Here is a 24,624-nt window from a genome sequence, read left to right as displayed (position 1 = left end):
TGAGTCTGGACCTGAACCTGAATGTGAGTCCAGGTACGCAGCACTATTAGGCCCTACAATATATTATTCAAATATAGCACGATAGGCTATTCTCAGGAGACCTATTATATATAATCGTTATCTCCTTAAAAATACACCGGACCATCCATTACAAGAAAAGGACATCGCACCATTCAAGAAATTAACCGATGGTACGCAAATCACTTTACTGCTTCTCCATCTAACCATACTCAACGTGTTCCCATTATTGTTCGATATATGAACATAAATGTCATATCCTGCCTTTACATTTCAATTGGCACAAACAGTAGCCTTCAGTACATATAGTATAGTATGCAAAATAACTAAATGTTGTTTCAAGGCAAAGACTTGTTCGACTGAAACCTTACAAGTGGAAGAGACTGAAGACCATCAGTAACAAGGTAAACGGTATTATCACATCCAGAAGTATTTAAACCAGTTTCATTGGCCAAATTCTCCATCGTGAGATGATATGGCACCATTGGTCGGTGTTTAAAGGTTAACAGTATAATAAAACAACATGTTTCACTCACAATAGCCCAGTTGCAATCCCTGATAGAGAAACAAGCTGTTATGTGGCCTGCCTGGATGATGAATAACTAAATCAGGAAGGTACCGTTGCCGAGTTATTATTACCAGTTATTTTCCAGGCGAATCAGATTGTGATACTAAATGGCATTACGTGGTAATTTACAGCCTAACAACTACCATTGCTACACAAAGCGAGGGCCCCATTGTTCCCTAACAGGTAAGATCTCCGTCCGCATTACCCAACTAGGACACAGAGAAAGATGAGACGGTGGGTTATTGTGCTGCAGTTGTCTGGCATTAGTGCAGAACATATCCGCCACGACAGAAGTACAATAGATGAGACAAAGGCCGGGAACTGAGCACAGTGGGGGGGAAGTGATCCAGCTCCATAAAAGACAGTGAAACAGCCTGAAGGGTCTCATCAGGAACAGATTCACTGAAATGTAATACAAGCTGAAGTGTTGTGTAAAATGAAAGATTGGAGAAGGCGAATCACTCAACCCCGCCATGGCTGCTGCGTACCTGTATTGTGTTCAGAAGGGCATTCATTTCCCCTCCGATGATTACAGCAGAACACCAGCCGTATTGTTTATTTGGTTGAAAGCACAAATGATATGCATTGATTCCTTCATTGTTGAACTTGGCATTGTATCTATGAAAGCAGGCAAAATGGGTCCAATTACAGCGAGCGACGCCTCCCTGTGACTCCGCGGCAGAACAAGATGATGAAGGCCTCAAACTGGGAAGAAAAGAGCAATCAAAGGCCACTTGTTGTCTTTTGTAAATCCTAAAAGCGAAATGGAAAACATTTCTTGCTGCGACTGACAATGTCTCACTTGGGACTAGAGATTAGATTACTCAACCACCCGCATGCATTAAAGAGCTTCCGCATCGTCCCTGTATTAGAACGGCTCCAACGCCCTTGACTTTTCTCTCTGCTTCAGCCGCTACGACTTTTAAGCTCCTTGATGCAAAAGAACAAATCGCTCAATTCTTATTTTCCATGATGTTTCCGGATCTACTCAACTCTTCAGTCATAAACAGTCGGCCATTGATCAGTAGGACAACATGTTCTAAAGAAAACCTATTCTGCTTTTTAGGGTTTTCCCTCTCCTATAGTGCGTTATAGAAGTTTGAGTGCATGTAAATGGTCTGCAAAAGCTAAAATCCCTGTATGTAAAGGCAGGAAGAGAAAAATAAAGAGCTTTTTGAACATTAAAGCATGGATGTCACAGCAGAGCTAGTAAATGAATAATGAATACAAAAGTATGTCCTATGTATTAGATTAGCCATATATTGTGCTCATCAAGTTGCCCATTTAACATTAAAATCTACTAAATCTGGGGTAATAATGTCTGTATAAATGTCTTCGTATTGTGTTATAAATTCTAGAGCTTTGTCTTTTTTCGAATACTGAGCACTGCTACAACAGGAGCTATTATAACTAACATAACATAATAATAATAATAATAATAATGAGTTCCATTTATAAAGCACTTCATATTTGAATGCAAATCCCGAAGTGCTACAAGTAGTGAGCATGAACAGTATAAATAAACATTACACAACACGGTAGAATTCATTAAAAAGCAATAAAAAAAAAATTTAAATTTTTTTTTAAAAAAAATAAAAATAAATAAAAGGGTGATAAAAATGTCTAGGCAAAGGCTCTTTTGAAGAGATGGGTTTTGAGGCCTTTTTTAAAAAGCCTCAAAACCTGTAGAGGAGTGTGGCGCAGTGGGTTGTGTGTAGGTGTTCAGAGGTGTACAGGTTCGAGTCCCACTGAAGACACTTCACCCCAAATTGCTTCTGTGGGGATTGCCCACAGTATTGAGAATGTAAGACGCTTTGGTAAACCAACATTCTTTTTATCGTCACATGTTTTGCTCTGGTGGGCTCAGCATCTCTCTCTCTGTGTGTGTGTGTGTGTGTGTGTGTGTGTGTGTGTGTGTGTGTGTGTGTGTGTGTGTGTGTGTGTGTGTGTGTGTGTGTGTGTGTGTGTGTGTGTGTGTGTGTGTGTGTGTGTGTGTGTGTGTGTGTGTGTGTGTGTGTGTGTGTGTGTGTGTGTGTGTGTGTGTGTGTGTGTGTGTGTGTGCGTGTGCGTGTGTCTGCGTGTGTGTGCACGTGTGTGTGTGTGTGTGCACGTGTGTGTGTGCACGTGTGTGTGTGCACGTGTGTGTGTGCACGTGTGTGTGTGCGCGTGTGTTATCCCAGTTGTCAGTGTTTGGTCAGGATTGCTTTCATGTGTTTTGGCGCGGGGCAGATCCACCTGCCTCAGGCGCTGCTCTGATGTTTCCAGGCATCTTCCTGAGGCTTCACTATAAAAAGGCCACAGCTCTTTCATTGTTTCTCCATGAGACGGAATAAAGAACTCAAGTTGACTGAAAACACTTTTCTTTAAAACATGGAGCCCAGATTGAAGTGGACAGCCTGCTGATGAAACCGCATCCACAGAAGATGATTGAAAGGAGCCCAGGTTTGCCAGCCCCTGCCTGAACTAAACAATATGTTATTAAAGTTTCTAAAAGTTAGACAAGGAAGCTCCATGGTGTGGGTTTAATATTGTTGGACTGCTCAGGGACCGATGCCACCGTTTCCAAATGATGTCGAGCCAATATATAGTGAGCCTGAAGCCTGAAGTCGTCAAAATAACAGAGAATTATCTCCAGAGGTTATTTGAATAAAAGTGAAATCCCCACTTTGAGATTACATTTCTATTTTTGAAGCATCCAACGGTATTTTTCAGATTGAAAGACATAGCGCAAAACCCCCGTAGAAAAACACCAAAGAGACAAAGCGCCTGGTGATGTCAGAATGTGATTCAATTAACCAAAGTCTGTTTAATTATCATAATCAACATTTTGTATTTATCCTGGGGGAAATAAGATTTTAAGGCAAGGCAAGTTTATTTATATAGCACTTTTCAACACAAGGCAATTCAAAGTGCTTTACAAAAAACGAAAGACATTAAGAAAATGGCATTTAAAATCAGTCATTAAAAATAAAAAGTCTTCAGCCTGGATTTGAAAGTAGTCAGAGTTGCAGCGGACCTGCAGGTTTCTGGGAGTTTGTTCCAGATATTTGGAGCATAATAACTGAACGCTGCTTCTCCATGTTTAGTTCGGACTCTGGGGACAGAAAGATGACCAGTCCCTGAAGACCTGAGAGATCTGGATGGTTCATCATTTAGCAGGAGGTCAGACATGTATGTTGGGCCTAAACCATTCAGTGCTTTATAAACCAGCAGCAGTATTTTGAAATGTATTCTTTGACACACAGGAAGCCAGTGCAAAGACTTCAGAGCAGGAGTGATGTGATCCACTTTCTTAGTGTTAGTGAGGACTCGAGCAGCGGCGTTCTGAATCAGCTGCAGCTTCCTAATAGATGTTTTCGTGAGATCTGTGAAGACACCATTGCAGTAGTCGAGTCTACTGAAGATAAAAGCAGGGACACGTGTTTCCAAATCCTGCTGTGAGATTAGTCTTTTAATCCTAGATATGTTCTTTAGGTGATAGTAGGCTGATTTAGTAACTGTTTTAATGTGACTGTTGAAACTCAGGTCAGAGTCCATGACTACACCTAGATTTCTGGCTTTATCTGTTGTTTTGAACATTGCAGACTGAAGCTCAGCGCTAACTTTTATACGTTCTGCCTTGGCTCCAAAGACCATTACCTCAGTTTTATCTTTGTTCCAGTGACACATCCAGTCATTGATTTGTTCAATGCACTTACTCAGTGTTTGAATTGGAGCATAGTCTCCTGGTGAAATTGTTAAGTAAATGTGTGTCATCTGCATAGCTATGGTAACTTATGTTGTTGTTTTTCATTATCTGAGCCAGTGGTAGCATGTAGACGTTAAAGAGAAGAGGCCCCAAGATGGAGCCTTGAGGTACCCCACATGTCATATTTGTCAACTCAGATGTGTATTTACCTATAGAAACAAAGTTGTTTCTGTCCTTTAAGTAGGATTCAAACCAATTTAGAACTGTTTCCGAAAGTCCCACCCAGTTTAAGAAGATAATCAGAAGAAAAAGTATGGATGTGCAATGCAAAACTCAAATTAAATAAAAATAGAATAATATAAAATAAAATATATTTATATTAGAAAGATATGAGTTCAAAGTAAGCATGTGTAAAAAATATATATATATTCAAATAAAGATAATTTAATAGAAATGTTAAGAAAATGTCCAAAAAAGCGCTTATTGCCTTAAAGGTCCCATGTCATGGCCATTTCCACTGATCGTAATTCCATTGTTGAGGTCTACTAGAATAGATTTATATTGTGCAATTTTCCAAACTCACATTGGTTTCGCATACAGCATCTCCGTAAAGTATGTGTATTCAGCAGTATTCATTCTCTCCACTAAACGGCTCGTTTAGTGGAGTCTCTGCACACCGTTTACATGCATAAAAACCTTCATAACACACAAGGGGACGGGTACTAACCGGAAAAGCATGACATGGGACCTTTAAAGCTTAAACTCTTTACTTAATTTATCACATGTGTGTTAATGATCCGCGCTCCTGTCTGACAGTGTTTCCGCGGCTGCGCTGCTGTAACACATACAGACAGGAGATTAATGCGGCGAGTGATGACTAAGAAATGTTTTGTTCGGAAACAGAAAAGGTCAATGCTGCTCACAGATGACAGCTGCACCGACTTTATTCAGAATACCACGCTCCTTTCTCTGTGAATGGGCTGAATGACAGGAGGAAAAGAGCAGCGGTGATAAAGTCATAAAGCATTTAGCATCAACACGACACCAGAGCTGCAGATTGGTCTCACTGGTTTGAACTGATGTGTAATTGTATCTGGCTTGTCTGCAGCTACAGAGGCTAATATGAACCTGATAATGATTGATTACATGCTCCACACATTGCATAACAATAATCTGCAAATGGATTTAAAGTAAAGAAATGTCCATCTTGGTTTCTCAGAGTCCGAGGCGGCACTTTTAATTCTATTTCTAGGATAACAACCATATTCAATGGAAATACTGCTATGTTTTACTATATTTTTTCATGTTATTATAGTTATCAATAATCCTTGTTTTATTTGATGTATGCACCACAACACCAAGTCAAACTCCTCGCATGTGTTAACCTACCTGGTAATAAACCTGTTTGTGATTCTGATTAATTGTCTTGTATTAGTCCAAAACTGTAATATGAAATAAAACCGAGGAAAAACTGCACATTTTAAAGGCTGCAAACATTTAATGACTTTTTGCTCATGAAAAATCGTTTTGTGAAATATTTAGTGAGTATTTATATGCTGATCGACTATTTGACTAATAGCTCCAGATTAGTGTTGCACGGTGTACCGATACTTGAGAGGTACCGCGATATCCTGCCGTTAAAAACGGTACGATTCCTCCGTTTCATTAGTATCGGTACTTTAAGAATGACGGGGAAAAGTACTCCGGTGAGAAAGCGCTGTTTTAATAAGAGCCGTGTGTGTTCGGCGCTCTGCTTCCACTCCCTGCACTGCAGTCCCTCCCCTCTCTCGTGCACACTCTAAGTCCCTCCCCTCTCTCGTGCACGCTCTAAGTCCCTCCCCTCTCAAGCACGCTCCAAGTGCCTCCCCTCTCAAGCATGCTCTAAGTCCCTCCCCTCTCTCGTGCACACTCTAAGTCCCTCCCCTCTCTCGTGCACGCTCTAAGTCCCTCCCCTCTCAAGCACGCTCCAAGTGCCTCCCGTCTCAAGAACGCTCTAAGTCCCGCCCCTCTCAAGCACGCTCTAAGTCCCGCCCCTCTCTCGTGCACGCGCTAGCTGCCAGAGCATGTGAGAAAAGGAGAAGCATGGCTGCAAGTGGGAGTGCAACTGCCGCTGCGCCAGAAGCGAAATTTGGAAGTATTTTAGCGATATCTCTGACAGTGAGGGCAAGCCTACGGACACCACGAGGCCTGTCAGAAATGTATTCATTTTATTTAATACGAATTCTTGTCATTTATTTTATTTATTGTTCTCATTGTTTAAAATGTTGTGTTCTGGTTCTGGTGTGAAATAAAGCACAATAATTACATTTAAGACTGTTTCCCTTTTTTTAAGAAAAGTATCGAAAAATAATCCGAATCACAATTCTTGACTTATATCGAAACCAAAATGTTGGTATCGTGACAACACTACTCCTGATCAGACGTTTTCCTCCTTCGCTACCACTGGACAATTAATACAAAAACGCAATCCCCCCCCCCCCCCAGTTAGTAACTCTTATATATTCTTACAATGGTCCCAATACTGACTCCAGGTAAACCAGATTTAAACTGAAAAACCCTGACATGGCAAACTTCTGGAGACATTGAAATACTAATTCATCTCTGACACAATCATGAAACACAAGAAAGTAAGAGTGGACTTCCCACAATCAAAAAATGCTTCTGGTGTATGAAGAGAAGGTCGTACCAAGTTCTGTTAGGTGTTAACATCCTGACGTAATTAGGCTGTTAAAGTTCCAAATCGTGCCATTACTTGTGTCCCTGTTTTTTCCGTAGTCCCTCAAAATAAATGCATCACAGCCTCTTAAGATCCCCAGACTCTCATTCTTAGTCTAAAGTGATTAACTGCTATTTTTACTACAAACTCGCTAGAGGCATGTCCTGAACACGACTCCTATGAGTATATGTTGGTAAAATATATGCATTCACCTCAGTAGCCTTCTGTACATTATGTAAATGTTATCATGCTGTAAATATTCATTAGAATTGCACTTATTTCCCAATGTCTTACAGCCAGACTGTGGAGCACAAACTAATTCGATACCAAGGCCAATAGGCTGTTTTCTAGATGGCAGATTGTGCTGCCCACGCCCCAAACCCCCACCTTTCTCTACTCCGCCTCCTTAACCCTCCAGAGATTTGGATTCGGAGGGTTTTTACTTGACATCCCATCAGTCGGCGGCTCGCTAACAAGTAGGCCATAAACCTTTTTTCTCTCTTTGATTACACTAAGTGCACAGAGGCCAGATGCGACCCGACCAGTCATCTGTCGGCTCGCCAGCAGAGCTACTGTGGGGGGGGGGGTCACTTAGGGTCCCCTCCCTCCAGGAATAAAAGCCATTGTTCTTGGTTACAGCAGGAGAGGCTGCCGGGGGCCACGGAGGGAGAAAAAAGTCCATTCCACCACCTGTTCTCCATCAGCAAATCCAACCAGCCAAATCACTTCCTACGAGAACTCAACTGAGGCTGGTGCACGCTCATTTTAACCAGAGATGTCAAAAGTACACGCATCCTTTACTCAAGTAGAAGTACAGATACTCGTGTTTAAAAATACTCTGGTAAAAGTAGAAGTACTGACTAAACTTCTTTACTCAAGTAAAAGTAAAGAGGCTTTGAAGTGTGCTTCAGTAAAAAGTACCCATAACTAGCAGCTACTTGAAAGAGTACCTGACCTCCCTTTATATTAATAGAACAATAATGTCATAGTTAGCTAATGAATGTTTCCATGCTGAATAACGGCAACATGACAACGTTTCCATTGGTCCCTCTTCTTTAGAGAAGACCAGGAAGTGATGGATACACGGATCGTGTTCCAACCAATAGGCACGCAATGACTCTAAAGAATAATGACCACGCACCAAACACACATTCAGACTAAAGGAACCAGCTGTTTGGGAAATGAGAGAAGTAGAAAGTACAGGTATTTGTGTTCAACATGTGAGAAGTAGAAAGTACAGGTATTTGAGTTCAACATGTGAGAAGTAGAAAGTACAGGTATTTGAGTTCAACATGTAAGAAGTAGAAAGTACAGGTATTTGAGTTCAACATGTAAGAAGTAGAAAGTACAGGTATTTGAGTTCAACATGTAAGAAGTAGAAAGTACAGGTATTTGTGTTCAACATGTGAGAAGTAGAAAGTACAGGTATTTGAGTTCAACATGTGAGAAGTAGAAAGTACAGGTATTTGAGTTCAACATGTAAGAAGTAGAAAGTACAGGTATTTGAGTTCAACATGTAAGAAGTAGAAAGTACAGGTATTTGTGTTCAACATGTAAGAAGTAGAAAGTACAGGTATTTGAGTTCAACATGTAAGAAGTAGAAAGTACAGGTATTTGTGTTCAACATGTGAGAAGTAGAAAGTACAGGTATTTGTGTTCAACATGTAAGAAGTAGAAAGTACAGGTATTTGTGTTCAACATGTAAGAAGTAGAAAGTACAGGTATTTTTGTTCAACGTGTAAGAAGTAGAAAGTACAGGTATTTTTGTTCAACGTGTAAGAAGTAGAAAGTACAGGTATTTTTGTTCAACATGTAAGAAGTAGAAAGTACAGGTATTTTTGTTCAACGTGTAAGAAGTAGAAAGTACAGGTATTTGAGTTCAACATGTAAGAAGTAGAAAGTACAGGTATTTGAGTTCAACGTGTGAGAAGTAGAAAGTACAGGTATTTGGGTTCAAAATGTTAGATGTCAAAGTAATAAGTCGTCAGAAAAATAAGTAGTGGGGTAAAGTACTGATACCAGAAAAATGTACCCAAGTACAGTGGCAAAGTAATTTTACTCCACTATTTCCCACCTCTGATTTTGAGTTATTATTATCTGTTTATTTAGCTGTGCACATTAATGATCATTGCCATTTTATTTCTACTCTTTTAATTTCGACTTATGTGCAATGCCCCAAAACATGTCCCAAATTGGGATCAATAAAGTACATCTTATCTTATCTTGCTGTAAATGCAACAGAGTTTGGAGGATATTATAAGAAGATATTCCTCATCTGTAGTCCCTGGAAAGATGGTGTAAAGTCAATCCTATCAAACCCTTAAAAACATTCAACATACGGTCGCCATGTACTTGGTATGTATTTCAGGCCTGTTAAAAAAACATGCAACAGAGAGAGAGGCTCATAATACTGTAAATGCTAAGAAATACATTTTTTTTAACAAAGCTGCCTGTCGTCAATGTGTTGTGCTGGTTCACAAAGTATTGTGATTTAAGATTGCTCAGGCTGCTCATTTTGGGCAGAAAGTGTGAGAAACAGCATTTACACAATACAAATATACTAAAACTCCAATGAAACTATATTTATAAACACAATATCAGCTTGACGTGAGGATCTACAGAAACTGAACACTGTTATTTCCAAGACACAAAAAGTGAGCACACTGATAACTATTTATTTTCTGAAAGAAGCGACAGATATCTTATAGGCTCAAGTATATTAATGGAAAAGCAGGCAGAATGGACTTTGAATCTTAAAAAGGCATCACAAGGAAAGGTTTGGAAGTAAACAATCCCATCGGAGGTCCATTGTGTAAAGGAGGACAATCAATACAACTCAATTATGAATACAAAATTACATTTTATTCTGGTTTACCATCATAGATTTTCTCTGATTAGGTTTAATACCACGATATTCCTGTTTTTGGTATCGAGTAAACTCAGCCAAATCACCAATACAAAAAAATGCATTATGCTTAAGGTGTAAATAACACTTAGTATTATATAAGAATGCCAAAATGTAAAACATGCTTGTTTTCAGTCAACAAAAGGTGACAACAACGGCAGATAAACATATGTGCCTTAACTCAGCATATGCTGGAGCACTACAGAATAATGAGTCCTTTCTGCATGCCTTTACTCCAGTCTGCAGAAAGCATGACCGTGTGCACTCACACATCAGAAAGCATGAATGGGAAACGTGTTGAATTCTCAGGGAAAGCTGGAAATCTACACAGCTGATGCTCTTATCCACAGAAACACAGATAAGAACATAATCAATACCCAATATGAAACACACAGCAGCCATGCACTAGGGTTGCCAGAAACTGACCATGATCAAAACCGATTATTCGGCAGCCCTGGCGAATAATAATAATCGAATAATCGCTGGCATCCCTACCATGCACTGAACGAGAGCTAAGGTAATGTTTAAGTCCTCCATACGCAGGCATTTATTAACTTGTCACGGTCATGTCAACATACACTGTTCCCTGCTCTGCCTCACCATTACGCAAGCTCACAAAAATGAAAGCAGAAACGCTTATCTGCTCACCTGCTAGCCAAGTGTTCAGGTCTCAGCAAGCCTGTGGTCAGAGTCGCTGCGCAGGCATCCATTAATGACACCTGCAGCCTAGTTCCATGCCCCGGGAGTTACAGTGCAGAATCTGGAATAACTCAAACGTCCCGTGTCACGGCCATTTCTACTGATCGTGATTCCATCGTTGAGGTCTACTAGAATAGATTTACATCGTTCAATGTTCCAATCTCACATTGGTTTCTCAGACAGCATCTCTGTGTTAGGGCTGTGCATCTTCACTGGTCTCACGATTCGATTTGATTCAATTTGATATCCCGATGCATACCACTGCGTTGTATCCTCAATTTTCTATATTACTGCACATGGCTTATTTTTCATCAATGCATACATGCAGTAAATACATATGAACTCTCCTTTTATTATTTAGAAAGTGCTTCAGAAATCAATAACATAAATGACTTGACATTAATTTATAAACCAAAATAAATGAATTGTATAGGTCTAGCCTCCGTGTGTGAAGTTGTTCCATCCTCAAAAACAAAAAGCTAATGCTTCTGCAGTCGAGCTGCAGCTTCTAGCCACGGCCTTCTGTTAAGAAAGGACACTGAAGGTCCTGAATGAGGCATCACACACAGTCTGAGTCTGAACACAGCAGACAACAGGAGTATTTACAACAGCATATACAAACTAAAATAGTGCATGTGGGTGCACACGTATTCTCTGTCTTACCGTTACATGAATCCCATGAATGTATGAGATTAAGTTAGCTTCATTATATCTCAGTGATTAAGTGAATAATAAAGTTTCAATCGGGTCACTGTCAGCCTGTCACTCATTATTTTCAGGGAGGGGGCGGGGCTTAGTGGAACGGAGAGGAGACGGTGATCGCGGAAGCTTTTTTCCTCCTGCCTTCACAAACTTTACACACGTATATATCATCTGAAAATTGCTCGAGGACATTCATACTCTGCAATCCAAGACTTCATTAAATCCACCAAAAACCTGACATGATTGTAACGCGATTATTTTTGAAAAACATAAATCCCTGTGTCTCTGAGCCGCAGCGACACGGAGTGATTCGGAGCGGGTCCTTCTGCTGTTGGTTCTGGACTGGTGTTCTTGTGTTGGTGGATAAAGCAGACTGCTCCGTGTTGCTGTGCCGCTGTCACGTCTGTTCCCTGATCTCTGCGTCACCGACCGATTTGATATTAAAGTGACAGAAGAAAAAACGTTATAGTAAAATCAGGAAGCAACGTTACTACGCTATAATCGATTATCTTCCGTCACTGCATCGAGACCGAATCGTCCACGTCCGCATCGCATCGTAGAAACGATTATTTTCAACACCCCTACTCTGTATAGTATGTGTATTCGCTCTCTGTCCTACGCGCCTTGTTGGAGCGGACAGTGTGAGCTGGGTTACTGGTGTCAAAAAACGATAGAGTAGTGCAGGGATGAAGTATTTTTGAAGTGGACCCTGAAGGTAGCATCTGCGTGGCTCCCTCCACTAAAAGCCAATAGGACTTTGTCATTGGATTTTGGAATATTGCAGAAAATCTCCAGATATCAACACATCTTTATGACTTTATGAAGCGTAAATGCAATCACCAGGAGTGAAAAGCTGACGTTAGCCTATAAAGGAACTACAGCACGGTCACATGACTTCACATCAACACCGCTAAGCTAAAGGCGGCTAATGTTGGGCTATAAAGGAACTACAGCACGGTCACATGACTTCACGTCACCTCCGCTAAGCTAAAGGAGGCCAATGTTGGGCTATAAAGGAACTACAGCACGGTCACATGACTTCACGTCAACACCGCTAAGCTAAAGGCGGCTAATGTTGGGCTATAAAGGAACTACAGCACGGTCACATGACTTCACGTCACCTCCGCTAAGCTAAAGGAGGCCAATGTTGGGCTATAAAGGAACTACAGCACGGTCACATGACTTCACGTCACCACCGCTAAGCTAAAGGCGGCTAATGTTGGGCTATAAAGGAACTACAGCACGGTCACATGACTTCACGTCACCACCGCTAAGCTAAAGGCGGCTAATGTTGGGCGTGATGACGTTTAGTCGTCTCATTTAGACACTTGTAAGCAACCACCGTTTTGAATTCACCAGTGGGGTATATACTGACGTAAACATTTCCTTATGTCAATCTAATAACCACAACAAAAAAACACATTCAAAAACGTTGCGGGAGAATAAGTGGTAAAATGCTAACTCGTTCATCGGTTTAAAGACTTATTCTATAGGGCTGCAGTTATCATTAATATATCAGTTTTTGTTGTACAGTTTCAGTTATATTAGACTTCTTTCTCATCCTAAAATAGATGTGCTTAGTGCTCAGTTGGAGCCCTTCATCTGAAGAAATATCACTTAAGTTAAAATCGAAATGGATTGTGTGAAATATAACAAGCTCCATTTAAGACTCGTGCTCATATTGTATAAACCAACGACCGACTGATAAATCATATAAAACAAATTACATCCAGAGCCACCTGAAACAAGAGCCGGCAGTGCAACAGAAAATGCTTTCTCATAAATCCTTTTCATTTGCAGCACTTGTGTGATTTGATGACCATACGAGGCGATGTGTGCCAAAACTGAACTTATAGTTGGGATAAATGTAATTAATGCAGTCACTCGTAGCACTAACTTCCATTTATTTGTATTGAGATGTAAAAAACACCCATCCTGCAAAGTTTAGTACAATGTGAGCATATACAGTATGCTGAAGGTAAATCATTGATGCGTTTGAAATCAGTGGAGCCATTTCCATGAAGGAACAGCAGCACTGCCCACTGTCCAAACTCCAACGATCAGCAGAACCCCGGTCCGGCTTCACAGGAACTGTTTGCCTCACTTTCACATGAAATATAACCTGAGTGCATCCATTTTAATGTGCAAAAAAAAAAAAATGGATTAAGCCTGGTGGATAATCCACAATGTGACAATCTGTCATTCTCACCATCAGAGGCACGGAGTCAGCAGAAAACAGGTTTATTTTTGCAGAAAAACGTTGAATAACTGATCATTTGTGACATAACTGAGTGGAAGTGATATCAGGAGGATGAGACAGTGCAACACAAAGCCATATTTTAAGCAGTTATATAATTGTGTAACCTATTTGTACGAGGTTTCTAGTTTATTACAGCATGCGGTTGCCCCGACTACTATTCCACCACATGTTTTAGCGAATCAATATGCAAAAATATAAATAAACCAAAACCAAATCCAACGAACTAGTTTACGACTTCTATTAACGATGATTTCACACTGACATGAAACACAGCACTTTATCCCATCCGAGTCTGATCCGCAGCCCGCCAACTCGCAAATATCAGCACAAAACAAAAATCTAAAAGCTTGTATATCCATATTTTTGTTTATCACTCTTATGAGCTTTATGTGTAACATTTCGCTTATTAAAATGAATCTGAGTCAGGTTACTACACCCGCAAGAGCCGTTGATGTGTCCTCGCGTGATGCTACTGCGAACCCAGCATCACGAAAATACAGCCCGAAAGCCGATTGGAAATTCAAGCAATTTAACTTTCTATTGTGTACCAGCAGGCGTGGAAACATGTTATGAGGTAATGGAAGATATATTATTGACCACTATAAGGTGCCTTTCAAATCGGCTTATATAAAAAACACCAAACGGACCGTGTTTCTTTAAAATAACCACTTTAATAAGAGGTTTGAACGCCGTTTAGACAGTCAACCCACCGAAATCCAGCAGCATGGCCGATGTGAACAGATTCTATAAAACTGAGATTTAAAAAAGGAAATAAGTGCTGATTCAGGATATGTCTTTGCGCCGATTTATCAAAAAGAAACAGAACTATTGATAACTCTCAACTTATGTTTGAACCTGTATGAATCTCTGACTTAGAGGCGATTCTTTAAATACCCAGAGTTTTTGAATGGAGTTTGCTGTGACGTCTCCTGAAGCTGCACGCTACTGCAGATCCCACTTTAACGCACCGCTGTTTTCTGTGATTTACAGCAGTCCACGAACAATATGCCACAAAAGTAACCAAGCTAGAGGACTGACCATACAAAAAGCCACTAAAGCAAGCCAAATGCATGTCTCTAAGCCTCACGGGCCACAAAAGATCACGTTATTTGTTTCTTCACAACAGAATTGGCCACATTCAAGAGTTGCCAGTTGTGTAGCGGCAAAGCGATTTATGGAGAGAGCTGACCACCAAAGTGATGTGTTCCTCGGCAGCAGATCTGTAACGCCTGTTTGTAGACACTGCAGCCACATAATAAACTCAATGTATTCTGTATTTCAACTTTACGCACAGTTAGGTTTCCCCAACAACATCTTTACATCCCAAAGGCTCTGCCGCGCGTTCAAAGAAAGGCTGATAAAAAACACACACTCCTGCATCTCCATCCATGCAAATCTGAGAGGAAAGTGTGCTCTCCATGTAGCAATTAAAAAAGCAAAAGTCCTACCTTTGAGAAGAGCCGCTTGAAACAGGAATAAAAAGAGAATAGTCGCCAGAGAGCTGCTGCCTGTGTTCGCCATGTTGGACACCTGCTTCAGTATGGAGAGAGAGAGAGCAGCTTCACCTACGGCAGCGGGACGATAATGAGATGCAGAGAGGGAGGGCTCTGTTTACCATATTCATTTCATTCGCAGTTATGATGAATCCTGCTCTTTGTAATGAATGTGTGTTTTATTCTGCAGCCCGTTGCATTGACTGAGAGCGGGTAGAAAACACTAACATGCTTTTACGGCTATGATGTTTGTGGAGTGTAGGGTAGGGAGGCGTGTGTGTGTGTGTGTGTGTGTGTGTGTGTGTGTGTGTGTGTGTGTGTGTGTGTGTGTGTGTGTGTGTGTGTGTGTGTGTGTGTGTGTGTGTGTGTGTGCGTGTGTGTGTGTGCGTGTGTGCGTGCGTGCGTGCGTGCGTGCGTGCGTGCGTGCGTGTGTGTGTGTGTGTGTGTGTCCAATCCTCAAAATATGTCCTGTAATGCTTAACTGAACACATATATGATTTTTCTTTTTTTTTGCATTTCAAAAGTTGTTCTGATTAATTTACCCCCAAAATCGCAGGGCCGGACAGAGTAATGTTAAGGTCCTGGGCCCCCACCCCAATCCTTCAAGAGTGTGTCTTTTCTACTTTGAATATGCCTTGTGTTGTCAATCAATCTAGGCGTCAAAACTATTCAAACCTGTTGTCTCTTTTTGTCCTCTGCTCTGACAGAGTAGCTTCACAGTAGGTTTTCTTAGACATACTCTCTTGGCTTTATTTTTGTTTATAGGAGAAGATGTATCAGCTTTTTACAGTCAAATAACTTTATCAGAAAGGACCCTTTGATAATGCTCCACCCCTGGGAGAGAATCAAGTAGTGAGTACATATTTCGTTTCCCTTCCTGCAAAACTTTCAAATATAAAGCCATATTCAGGTGATTTTTCTCATACTGCATCTCTTTTCACCCTCTGTCTGAAACCAGAGCCCAGTCTGCTCTGATTGGTTAGCTGGCCGGCTGTGTTGTGATTGGTCAACCACGCGGGAATTGAATTATCCAAAACATTCTGGTTGGTCAATCATAAGGCGGAACCTGTAGCACCAAGAAGTTATAGGTTCTTAATGACCCTTTTATTTTATGCAACTTTGTTCTGTTGTCGATACTTCATGAGAACAATTACATTTAAATCGTCTTATCTATTTTGAGTAATGTCCACCTTTGATTTTGAGAGTTTTCAAACGCATAAAGGGCAGCATTGCTTAAAAAATAGTACTTCAGGATGCCAGTGGACCCTTTTATTTTCAAAATGCTAAAAATACTACAGCGACACATCAAAATCAGAGGAGCAGTTATGGCAGGTAAGGGTAGACAATGACACACACACACACACACACACACATACACACACACACACACACACACACACACACACACACACACACACACAGACAGGTAAACAACCATTTTCAGAAGTTATTAAGATGCTGAAATGATCATTTGCAGTTTTGTTTTAATGAAAAGGATAGCTGATTATTTAATTCGTTTCACTAAAAGCTTCTGTTCTCCTTTTCCATAGCAGGGTGGCTGAGATCCAGCATCTTGCAGAAAATCACAACAAATACCAAATTAATTGTGTCACTTAAAGTGTATTAATAAATAAAAAGTTGAAGCATTGTTTGTGAAACTGCAGAAGGTCGGGGTGTGTTCCAATCGCTGCCATTTCATCATGTCGCGTCTAAAACATATCTGAACATGAGGTCACTTGTATCTTTTCTAAATATTTGGACAAAAAAAGATGTTGCGCATTGATATGGTGAGCCGAAAGTCATCCATTTAAAAAAGATAAGACGGAACAACAATCTTCAAAGGCGGGAAGAGAACAAAAAGACAACAACAAATAACTAGGTAAGATAAGCAGTTTGTTTCTATGTATCATCGCTGGCGGTGTGCACTAGCAGTTTCCTTAATTAGAGCTACGGCAGGCGTCAACGCATGTCTGGACAAACAAGCCGCTTCCTCCGTAATAAATGCGTTTGAACATCACTCACTCAGATTCTGGTTGCTGTACCTCCTCCAGGGTGCTGCGAAGATACCTCCTGAGGTGGGAGTGTGTTGGCCATGTTCTTGTTTGTGTTTGGTCTGATGAACAGTAAGTCAATAATTCAACGTTAGCCTAATGTTATGATACTGATACCTCTTGTAAACCACCTGTCTGGACCCTGGTGTCGCCGACAATGCATGACGGGCACAAAAAGTCCCATGACAAAACACCAATCAGGTTCATATTAGGCACGCTGTTCCCCCCGAACCGCCCAGTAATTGAAGGCAGTGATCAAGCATGCACAGATAAAGGATACAACTAAAAGATATGCATCCTAGTTAATTCATTACACCTGGGTTTTGGGGCCAGGAGACTCTGGAGAAATGAGTGTCCTGCTACGATGGGAGTTTAGTTCCAGAGGTTTGAAAGATGGTGGCTAGAGGGCAGCGTGCCAATGCCCTCTAATATACTGCAGAAGTCGTAATGCACTCGACACATAGTTCGTACATCTAGCCCCGAAGGAGGTTGATTCATGGTGGGTCCTCGACTTTTGTGGAGGCTTCGTCCTCCTTTCAGGCTTTTTACCTCCACCTGTTAAAAAGCTGGTCAACCCTGTCAGAGACGTTATGACTCAGCAGACCATAATAACCTGTAAGGCTGTCCAACAACATCATCTGGGACCCAAAGCATGTTCTGGACAGCGAATATGAACTGCTACCATCTAATGGGAGATTCAGTAAAGTCAGACTGAAGCATCCTTCGTGCTCCAGTCAGTCCTCTCAGTCAAAGGCTCTTTGAGCATGTTTCTCTCAGTGATTATGAATATTAAATGTTTATTTTTCCATGTCTTGATATTTGCGTTGATGTGGAGCTGCTGTGATGCAAGACACATTTCAGACTTGATCTGACCCTTAAAGTTTTACCGTATCGTACTTCGAAACCCAGAGGATAAACTGACAGCCAGCTCAGAGTCAATACGAGTCAAATGGAAGCGCTGTGCAGAGTTGGTGGTGGTTATGGACAATGCGTACGACCCCATCTGCAGACTCAATAATTGTGCAGCTTTTAATTGCTTGAATATAGACTTTACAAAAAGCGGCTCCTGCTTGGCTCCGCAGTGCTTCTCCACAGCCACACTCTCAAAGCAAATGCCTCGGCTCAACAAAGAAAATCAAAGCAACAGTTTGCATCGATGTTTATTGAGTTAAGACGACTTCGAATGGAATTGTCTCAAAGCAACAAAGTTATTTGAGTCAGGGGAGAAGGCTTTTCCTCTACAGTCAGAGGTGTTTTCAATCACCACTTACTTAATAGTTGGAGCATAAACACAAGTGTTCAAGTTGATTACTCAAAAGATTAAGTTGTTCCGACTAGTTTTACCACATGATTTAAAGGAATTTTAAGTTGTATGCACTTAATTATCATCATAGTGAACACACGTTTTTAAGTTGACAACCATTTAGAAATGAAGTTGCTCCAAATATATTGTATTCAATAGTTTTTTTTCTTAGCTTTTTCATGTTTTTGCCTTTAAAGAAAGAAACTAATTGATTCCACAACAAAAATATTAGGCAATTAACTTTTTATTTTGAACTGCAGTTGTTCATTTCGACACATGATGTTTCAATCTGGAGAGAATTCATTTAGTTTGAACATGTATGGACACATGCCATACAGTATGATGAGGTGCATGAACACCTGAAGTCACAGCTGACTGCAGGAGAGAGGAGAACCATGTTATAGTGTGGCTGCAGCTCGCTGATTGGCTGCTGGAGAATGAGGTGAAATGTAATAGGTTAAAGAGAACGTGTGATGAGCTGGTTATATGCAGCTGCGGAGTGAATGAATACACACCCAGTCCTCCTGAGAGAACTTGCGCTGAGCTTCATTTCAATCTTGAAAAAAGATAAATAACACAAATTTAAAATGCCCCACAAATAATAAATAAACACATTAGCCGTATTACCATGGGACACGGGGACACAGCAAATACATGCTGCCATCACAACGAGGTTAGAGGCCTTTGCAGATTTAAAACCAGTGCCTAATATGTAACATCTGTAAAGTTGTTTTAAAACTACAGAAACAAACTCTCAATGGCCGCCAGTCTGCAGATCTCACATACATTTGACAAAAGATGCAACAAAGATGTTTGCACTGCCGACAGTCATTATTTCAAACAGTGTGAACACAATTAACGAAGAATGCTTGCTCATTGATTTGTTTCCCTCGACCACGATGGTTGCCATGGTACAGTCAGACCCCCGGTGGACCGGTCACTGATGAAGGCGATATTCATGTCCTTTTGAAGCACATGAAATAATAGGTTAGCACATCAGAGATAATGAGTTAGGTAACTGCATACTTTTTAAACTGTCACTGTTAGCGAATTCAGAGCCATTATTACCAGCTGCTAAAGCTGCTATTGTGTTCACCTATTGAGTCTGCATGTGTGTGTCGTCATGGCAACGTGGTCCTGAAGACACACAGAGGTGCTTTTGAGTACTTTGCCTAGTGTTTCAATGCATGTGGACAGATTTAGTGGATACGTTTTAGTGTACCTTCTCATCTGTTCTGCAGGTTCCATACGACATGTGAACTGGTTCAGAGAAGAGCAGAAGCCACTTCTCAAATGTTACACAATCCTTTTCCCATGCCATCGCTGTCAACACCGATCCACGCTGAATGTTGCTAAGATACTATTGATTGGGGTCTGGCCAAAAGTGCAATATGCTTCGAAATGTAGCTGACAGAGAGCAGTGCTTTTGTCCTGTGTCACTGGGCCCATGGATTTTATTTTATTTCAACATTTTTAATTACGTCGCTAAACTCCTTGAAAAGGTCCCCTTCCTTTTCTCCAAGGATACACGACAAGGCAGTGGATGCTATAGTTCTCTGCGCACTTCATTTGTATTGTGCTATTTTTGAAAAAGGAAAAAAAGAGAAAAGACCTAAATGAATATATTCTGAATGGGAGACTGCCAACAACTTGCATTTCAATGACAACTCTAAATAACGATCCTACCTCAAGAAGCATCCTTGATCTGCTTCACAAGATTCATTTTTAATAAAGAGCGATATCACAATAGTAACCAAAGTATTTGTACTCTCATAGCAGCCTCTACTACTTTGTGTCCTCTCACAGAACTATTCACAGTTCAAAGGCTGCTAATTTTGGTCAATCGGCAATTTACCATACAGTGCAACTACAAGGCTATCTACTGTGTGACAAGAGATGACACTCACCTTAAACTGTCCTTTGTATATTATTTCTATTTGTCTTAACTGTGGGAACTTGTCCCGGCATGTTAAGTGGGAGTGGACTTGAGATCCTTAACTCAAGGTGTAGAACAATGAAGTTATCAAGCCAATTGCAATACTTACTACAACTTGAATTTAGTTTGAAGTCAATTAACGCAGAAATCAGAGTTCAAATTACACACAATATTAAGTTGATGTTAATTACCAACATTATTACGTCAACACAACTTATAAATTCATGTTTGCAACTTAAAATGTTTAAATCAATTAACTCACATTTGTATCTTGCAACCATGCATTTAATTAAGTGGAGGTGAAAGGTCGCCTGAATTCGTTTTTAGAGTGCAGTGGAACAGGCAGCAGGTACCAACAAGAGCTCAAAGCTATACGCCCAAGATATCAGCATCTCCTTTTCTGGGCCAGACGAGGTAGCAAGGGTTCTGGGATAAGTCTTGGTTAGATCATTGCCTTGGACCAAAGTGCCTTTGATGGCCCAAAACCAGGAGCCCTTGACTCTAGCGACTCAGATCCCAGCAATGGGGTACATGTATGTTCCGAGGCCACTTAGTCTGCAAAGATATCTTAGACCTGACTCTTGTTCCATGAAAAAGGACCCTGGTCAGGTTCAACTTGACCAGGGTGTTATTGAAAGTAAATGACTGCATCTCATATCCATCCAAACGTCAAACTTGTTGCGATCCCAACTTGCACACATCCAGCATCTTACTAACATATCCTAGTAAAAAATCCATAACAGTAACGTGACTATATATTACATTACATTTCACTTGTTAGACGCTTTTATCCAAAGAGACTTCCATACTCAATACTGTGGGCAATCCCCACAGGAGCACTTTGGGGTGAAGTGTCTGAGGGACACAACGACATGCTGACTGCAGCGGGGTTTGAACCGGTGACCCCCTGAAACGCAACAACTGTTGACTAACATTTTACGTGCTATGGGCACAGAACAACGGACAACCAAACCGGACAGAGGGCAGTTGAGAGGAAACTGCATTTTTTTTAAACCATCCATACGAACAAATTCCAAACTTCATTTCATTACAACAAAAGGTGTTGATGTGTGGGATGACAGTAATGATGCGCTGAAATGGTGTGTACGTGTATCTAAACTAAAACTACTATGAATGGTTATGAGCAGGAACTGTGAACTCATACTTGTTGTTGTCATTGTAAAAGTTATTTCTTTTTGGTTGTTATGTACACAAACAAATTATTTGTTTCAAACATGACGAACATGACGCTGATGACGATGACCTAATCTTTTATTTTCAAGAAAAATGTACGCCAGAGCAGTGGTTCCCGACCTGGGGGGCGCCAAAGATCGCAGGGGGGGCGCCAACGATCGCAGGGGGGGCGCCAACGATCGCAGGGGGGGTGCCAAAGATCGCAGGGGGGGTGCCAAAGATCGCAGGGGGGGTGCCAAAGATTGCAGGGGGGGCGCCAAAGATCGCAGGGGGGGCGCCAAAGATCGCAGGGGGGGCGCCAAAGATCGCAGGGGGGGCGCCAAAGATGATTTGAGGCAAAATATCATATTTAGACTTTTTTTTTTGTTTACATATAATTGTAAAGCAATACATGATTGTCACTAAAAGTCTTGTCTCTACATTACAATAACATATAAAAGATAATTGATGAATTAATTTGAATAACAATTCAAGTTAGTATTAAAGGCATAAAAAGACAGAAATGTTTCTTCTGCCCGTAAAGTGTCCAAACCGGGCTTGTCTGGATAAGCGCCCCCCCCCCCCCCCAGCCCCCCCTTGTGTGTGTGTGTGGGGCGGGGGGGGCGCAACTTCCAACGGGAGTCATTTGGGGGGGCTCTTGGGAAAAAGGTTGGGAACCCCTGTTCTAGAGGGTGTAGGAACAGAAACGTGTTTTAAGCTTCTTCTTGCCCCTGTTGAACATGACAATTTGAGAATGTATTTATTTAAAAAAGTTTGTACCTTGAACCTTTTTTTGTTTGTTTTGCATCTCATTCTTATAATAATTATAATATATATATATATAAGAATAATTATTTTTATTGTTGTATGTTTTGTTTCTGACATGTTCAATACATTGACTAATAAAAGAAAGGCAGTGTCATGATCAATTTACCGGACGACCCGACACCATGGCTTTATAACAAATGATTAATACAACAAGAAAAGCAGCCTGACAAATAATAATAATAATAATAATATATTTAATTTATATAGCGCTTCTCATCTGCCAAGACAAATCTCGAAGTGCTTCACAACAAGGGATACTGATACGCTTTGAGATAATAAAAGACAAATAATTGTAATAATAATAAGAAATCAAAAAATAAAATATAAAATAGAGTACAAAAATAAAAGTCGGAGATAGCGATACAAATGGCAGTACTCCAGGTGTACCGTGCTCAAAGTTTATTGGAAGGCCTGCCGAAAATGCCCCAAATGTGAGGCAAAGATAAGATATGGCCCGGCTGCGGAAGCTTCCAGTGGCAAAGAGGTTTTGGATTGAGCTACTTGGCATCCTGGATGTGTGCTAATGACAGGTCTCAGTGTGAAGGGGGGCCGAGCCAGAGTGGGAGCAATTTAGCCTTAGATTGTGTGCTGGTTGAAACCACCAACTTCAGCTCATGCTCTCACTCAGCATATTTACCGTTGGTGGTGTATTATTTATCGGTGTATGGATTGCATGTGTTTAGCGCTGTTCCAGTCTTCGAGACCACAATGTGACACAACACAGACTTCCAGAAGGCTGCTACACAAGGTGGTGAACAGCGTGTGACAGTACGGTAGAAAGTGTGTGAATGTAAGAGCAATTTGGGGTTCAGTATCTTGCCCGAGGACACTTGGACATGTTGAGCGCTGATTGACCCTCCGATTGGTTGACGACAATCTACCTCCCGAGCCACAGCCGCCTTAGAAATCTGCTGCTCTGTTCTGCACATATTTTTGCTATTTATATATATTTAAACATGGAAGAAAAACAGGGTTTAGTGTTGACATCCTGTTTGTACTTTTAACTTATTCCTGTGACGTCCAGTGTAATAAAACTCCGTCCTTTCTTGTTCTGTTTTCTTCCCTGGCGACAGTTTAGCCATCATGAATCCAAAGGCTTGTTCTCTCCACAAATATAAAAATGAATAATCCAAAAGTGCTCCATTGTAGTGGTCACTAATTTACTCATGTTACATAATTCACTCATGGAACTACGGGTTGGGGGTATTGTTTCCACACGGACACTTATGATGTGTACTACTTACTGTGTGCCCCTCTTTCTTCTTTCTCTTGTCTTCCCGGCTGTGACGCGACAACATGTGCTTTTCTCCTGCTTCTTAAGATTGATATGGCTGAACATACTCCTTTATCCAGAGCATCCTTAGCAGTGGTCTCGTATCAAAAAAGAGCAGACCACTAATGGCGCATTTCCACTGCAGGGCCTCGCACGGCTTAGTACGGTATAGTTAGGCCTTGGTAGGACAGGCTCACTTTATGCTGCGTTTCCATTACAGTTTGGGATAGTAACTATAGTAACGCAGTGTAGGCGGAGCCGTGACGTCATCTTCAATGTGAAACACAAAACCAACATTAGCACTCAGAGCTCACAGCTCCTCATATCTGTTCAGAAACTAGACGGAAGTGAAACAAGTCCAAACCACAGACTGCCTGTGTCATGGAGAATACAGTCGCTGGTTTATTCATGTCTGTAGGCCGTTGTTGTGAGTGTGGACGGTCAGAGCATATACAACGTTAGCTTAGCCGATCTCCATTCATAAAACACGCATTTTAAAATGGTTTTCGCCTGCCGTCTGTCTGCAGACTTGTCAAAGCATTAATTCATGGATTTTACTAACCGGTATCAGTGTGTTGTTACTCCGGCATCATTTTGAAACGTGTATTATAATTAAATCAAATATGTTCATCTTGTTGTAGTTGTAGCCGCCTTGCCAGCGATTATCTCTCTAGTTTAGCATACTCAGCCCGACTCAGCCTGGTTGTTGGCCTGCTAAGAACCTGGATTTTTGGAGGGCCAGAAAAATTGTAAAACAGTACCCGTTATCCGGAACTACGCCAAGTGGAAACGCAACAAAAAACGGGCCAGGTTTGGCACGGCACGCTACGTGCTACGCGCTGCAGTGGAAATGTGCCATAATAGAACTAAATCAACCCCCAAGTAGGAACCCCAAATCTGATTGATGTATTCGATCAGGGGTGTCAAACTCGATTTCATCGCGGGCCACATTAGCATTACGGTTGTAACTTTAAGACTATATAAAAAAATATATATATAATATATAAAGTA

The 24,624-nt window shown here is 41.0% G+C and overlaps 1 protein-coding gene across 1 annotated transcript in view; it reads right to left on the bottom strand.

Annotated features, from left to right (window-relative positions):
• The window catches only part of LOC117458568 (cell adhesion molecule 1-like), a 539,809-nt gene extending 524,693 nt beyond the window's left edge, over positions 1-15,116 (bottom strand). The window contains exon 1 of the mRNA XM_034099144.1: positions 15,005-15,116. Coding sequence (XP_033955035.1) covers positions 15,005-15,077 — 73 coding nt within the window. The 5' untranslated portion in view covers positions 15,078-15,116. The remainder of the gene's footprint in view (positions 1-15,004) is intronic.
• Positions 15,117-24,624: the final 9,508 nt, after the last annotated feature.

The sequence above is a fragment of the Pseudochaenichthys georgianus genome, chromosome 14 (assembly GCF_902827115.2).
Source record: "Pseudochaenichthys georgianus chromosome 14, fPseGeo1.2, whole genome shotgun sequence".
Taxonomy (NCBI): domain Eukaryota; kingdom Metazoa; phylum Chordata; class Actinopteri; order Perciformes; family Channichthyidae; genus Pseudochaenichthys; species Pseudochaenichthys georgianus.
Note: the sequence above shows the minus strand (reverse complement) of the source record. Positions and strands in the feature narration are given on the sequence as shown.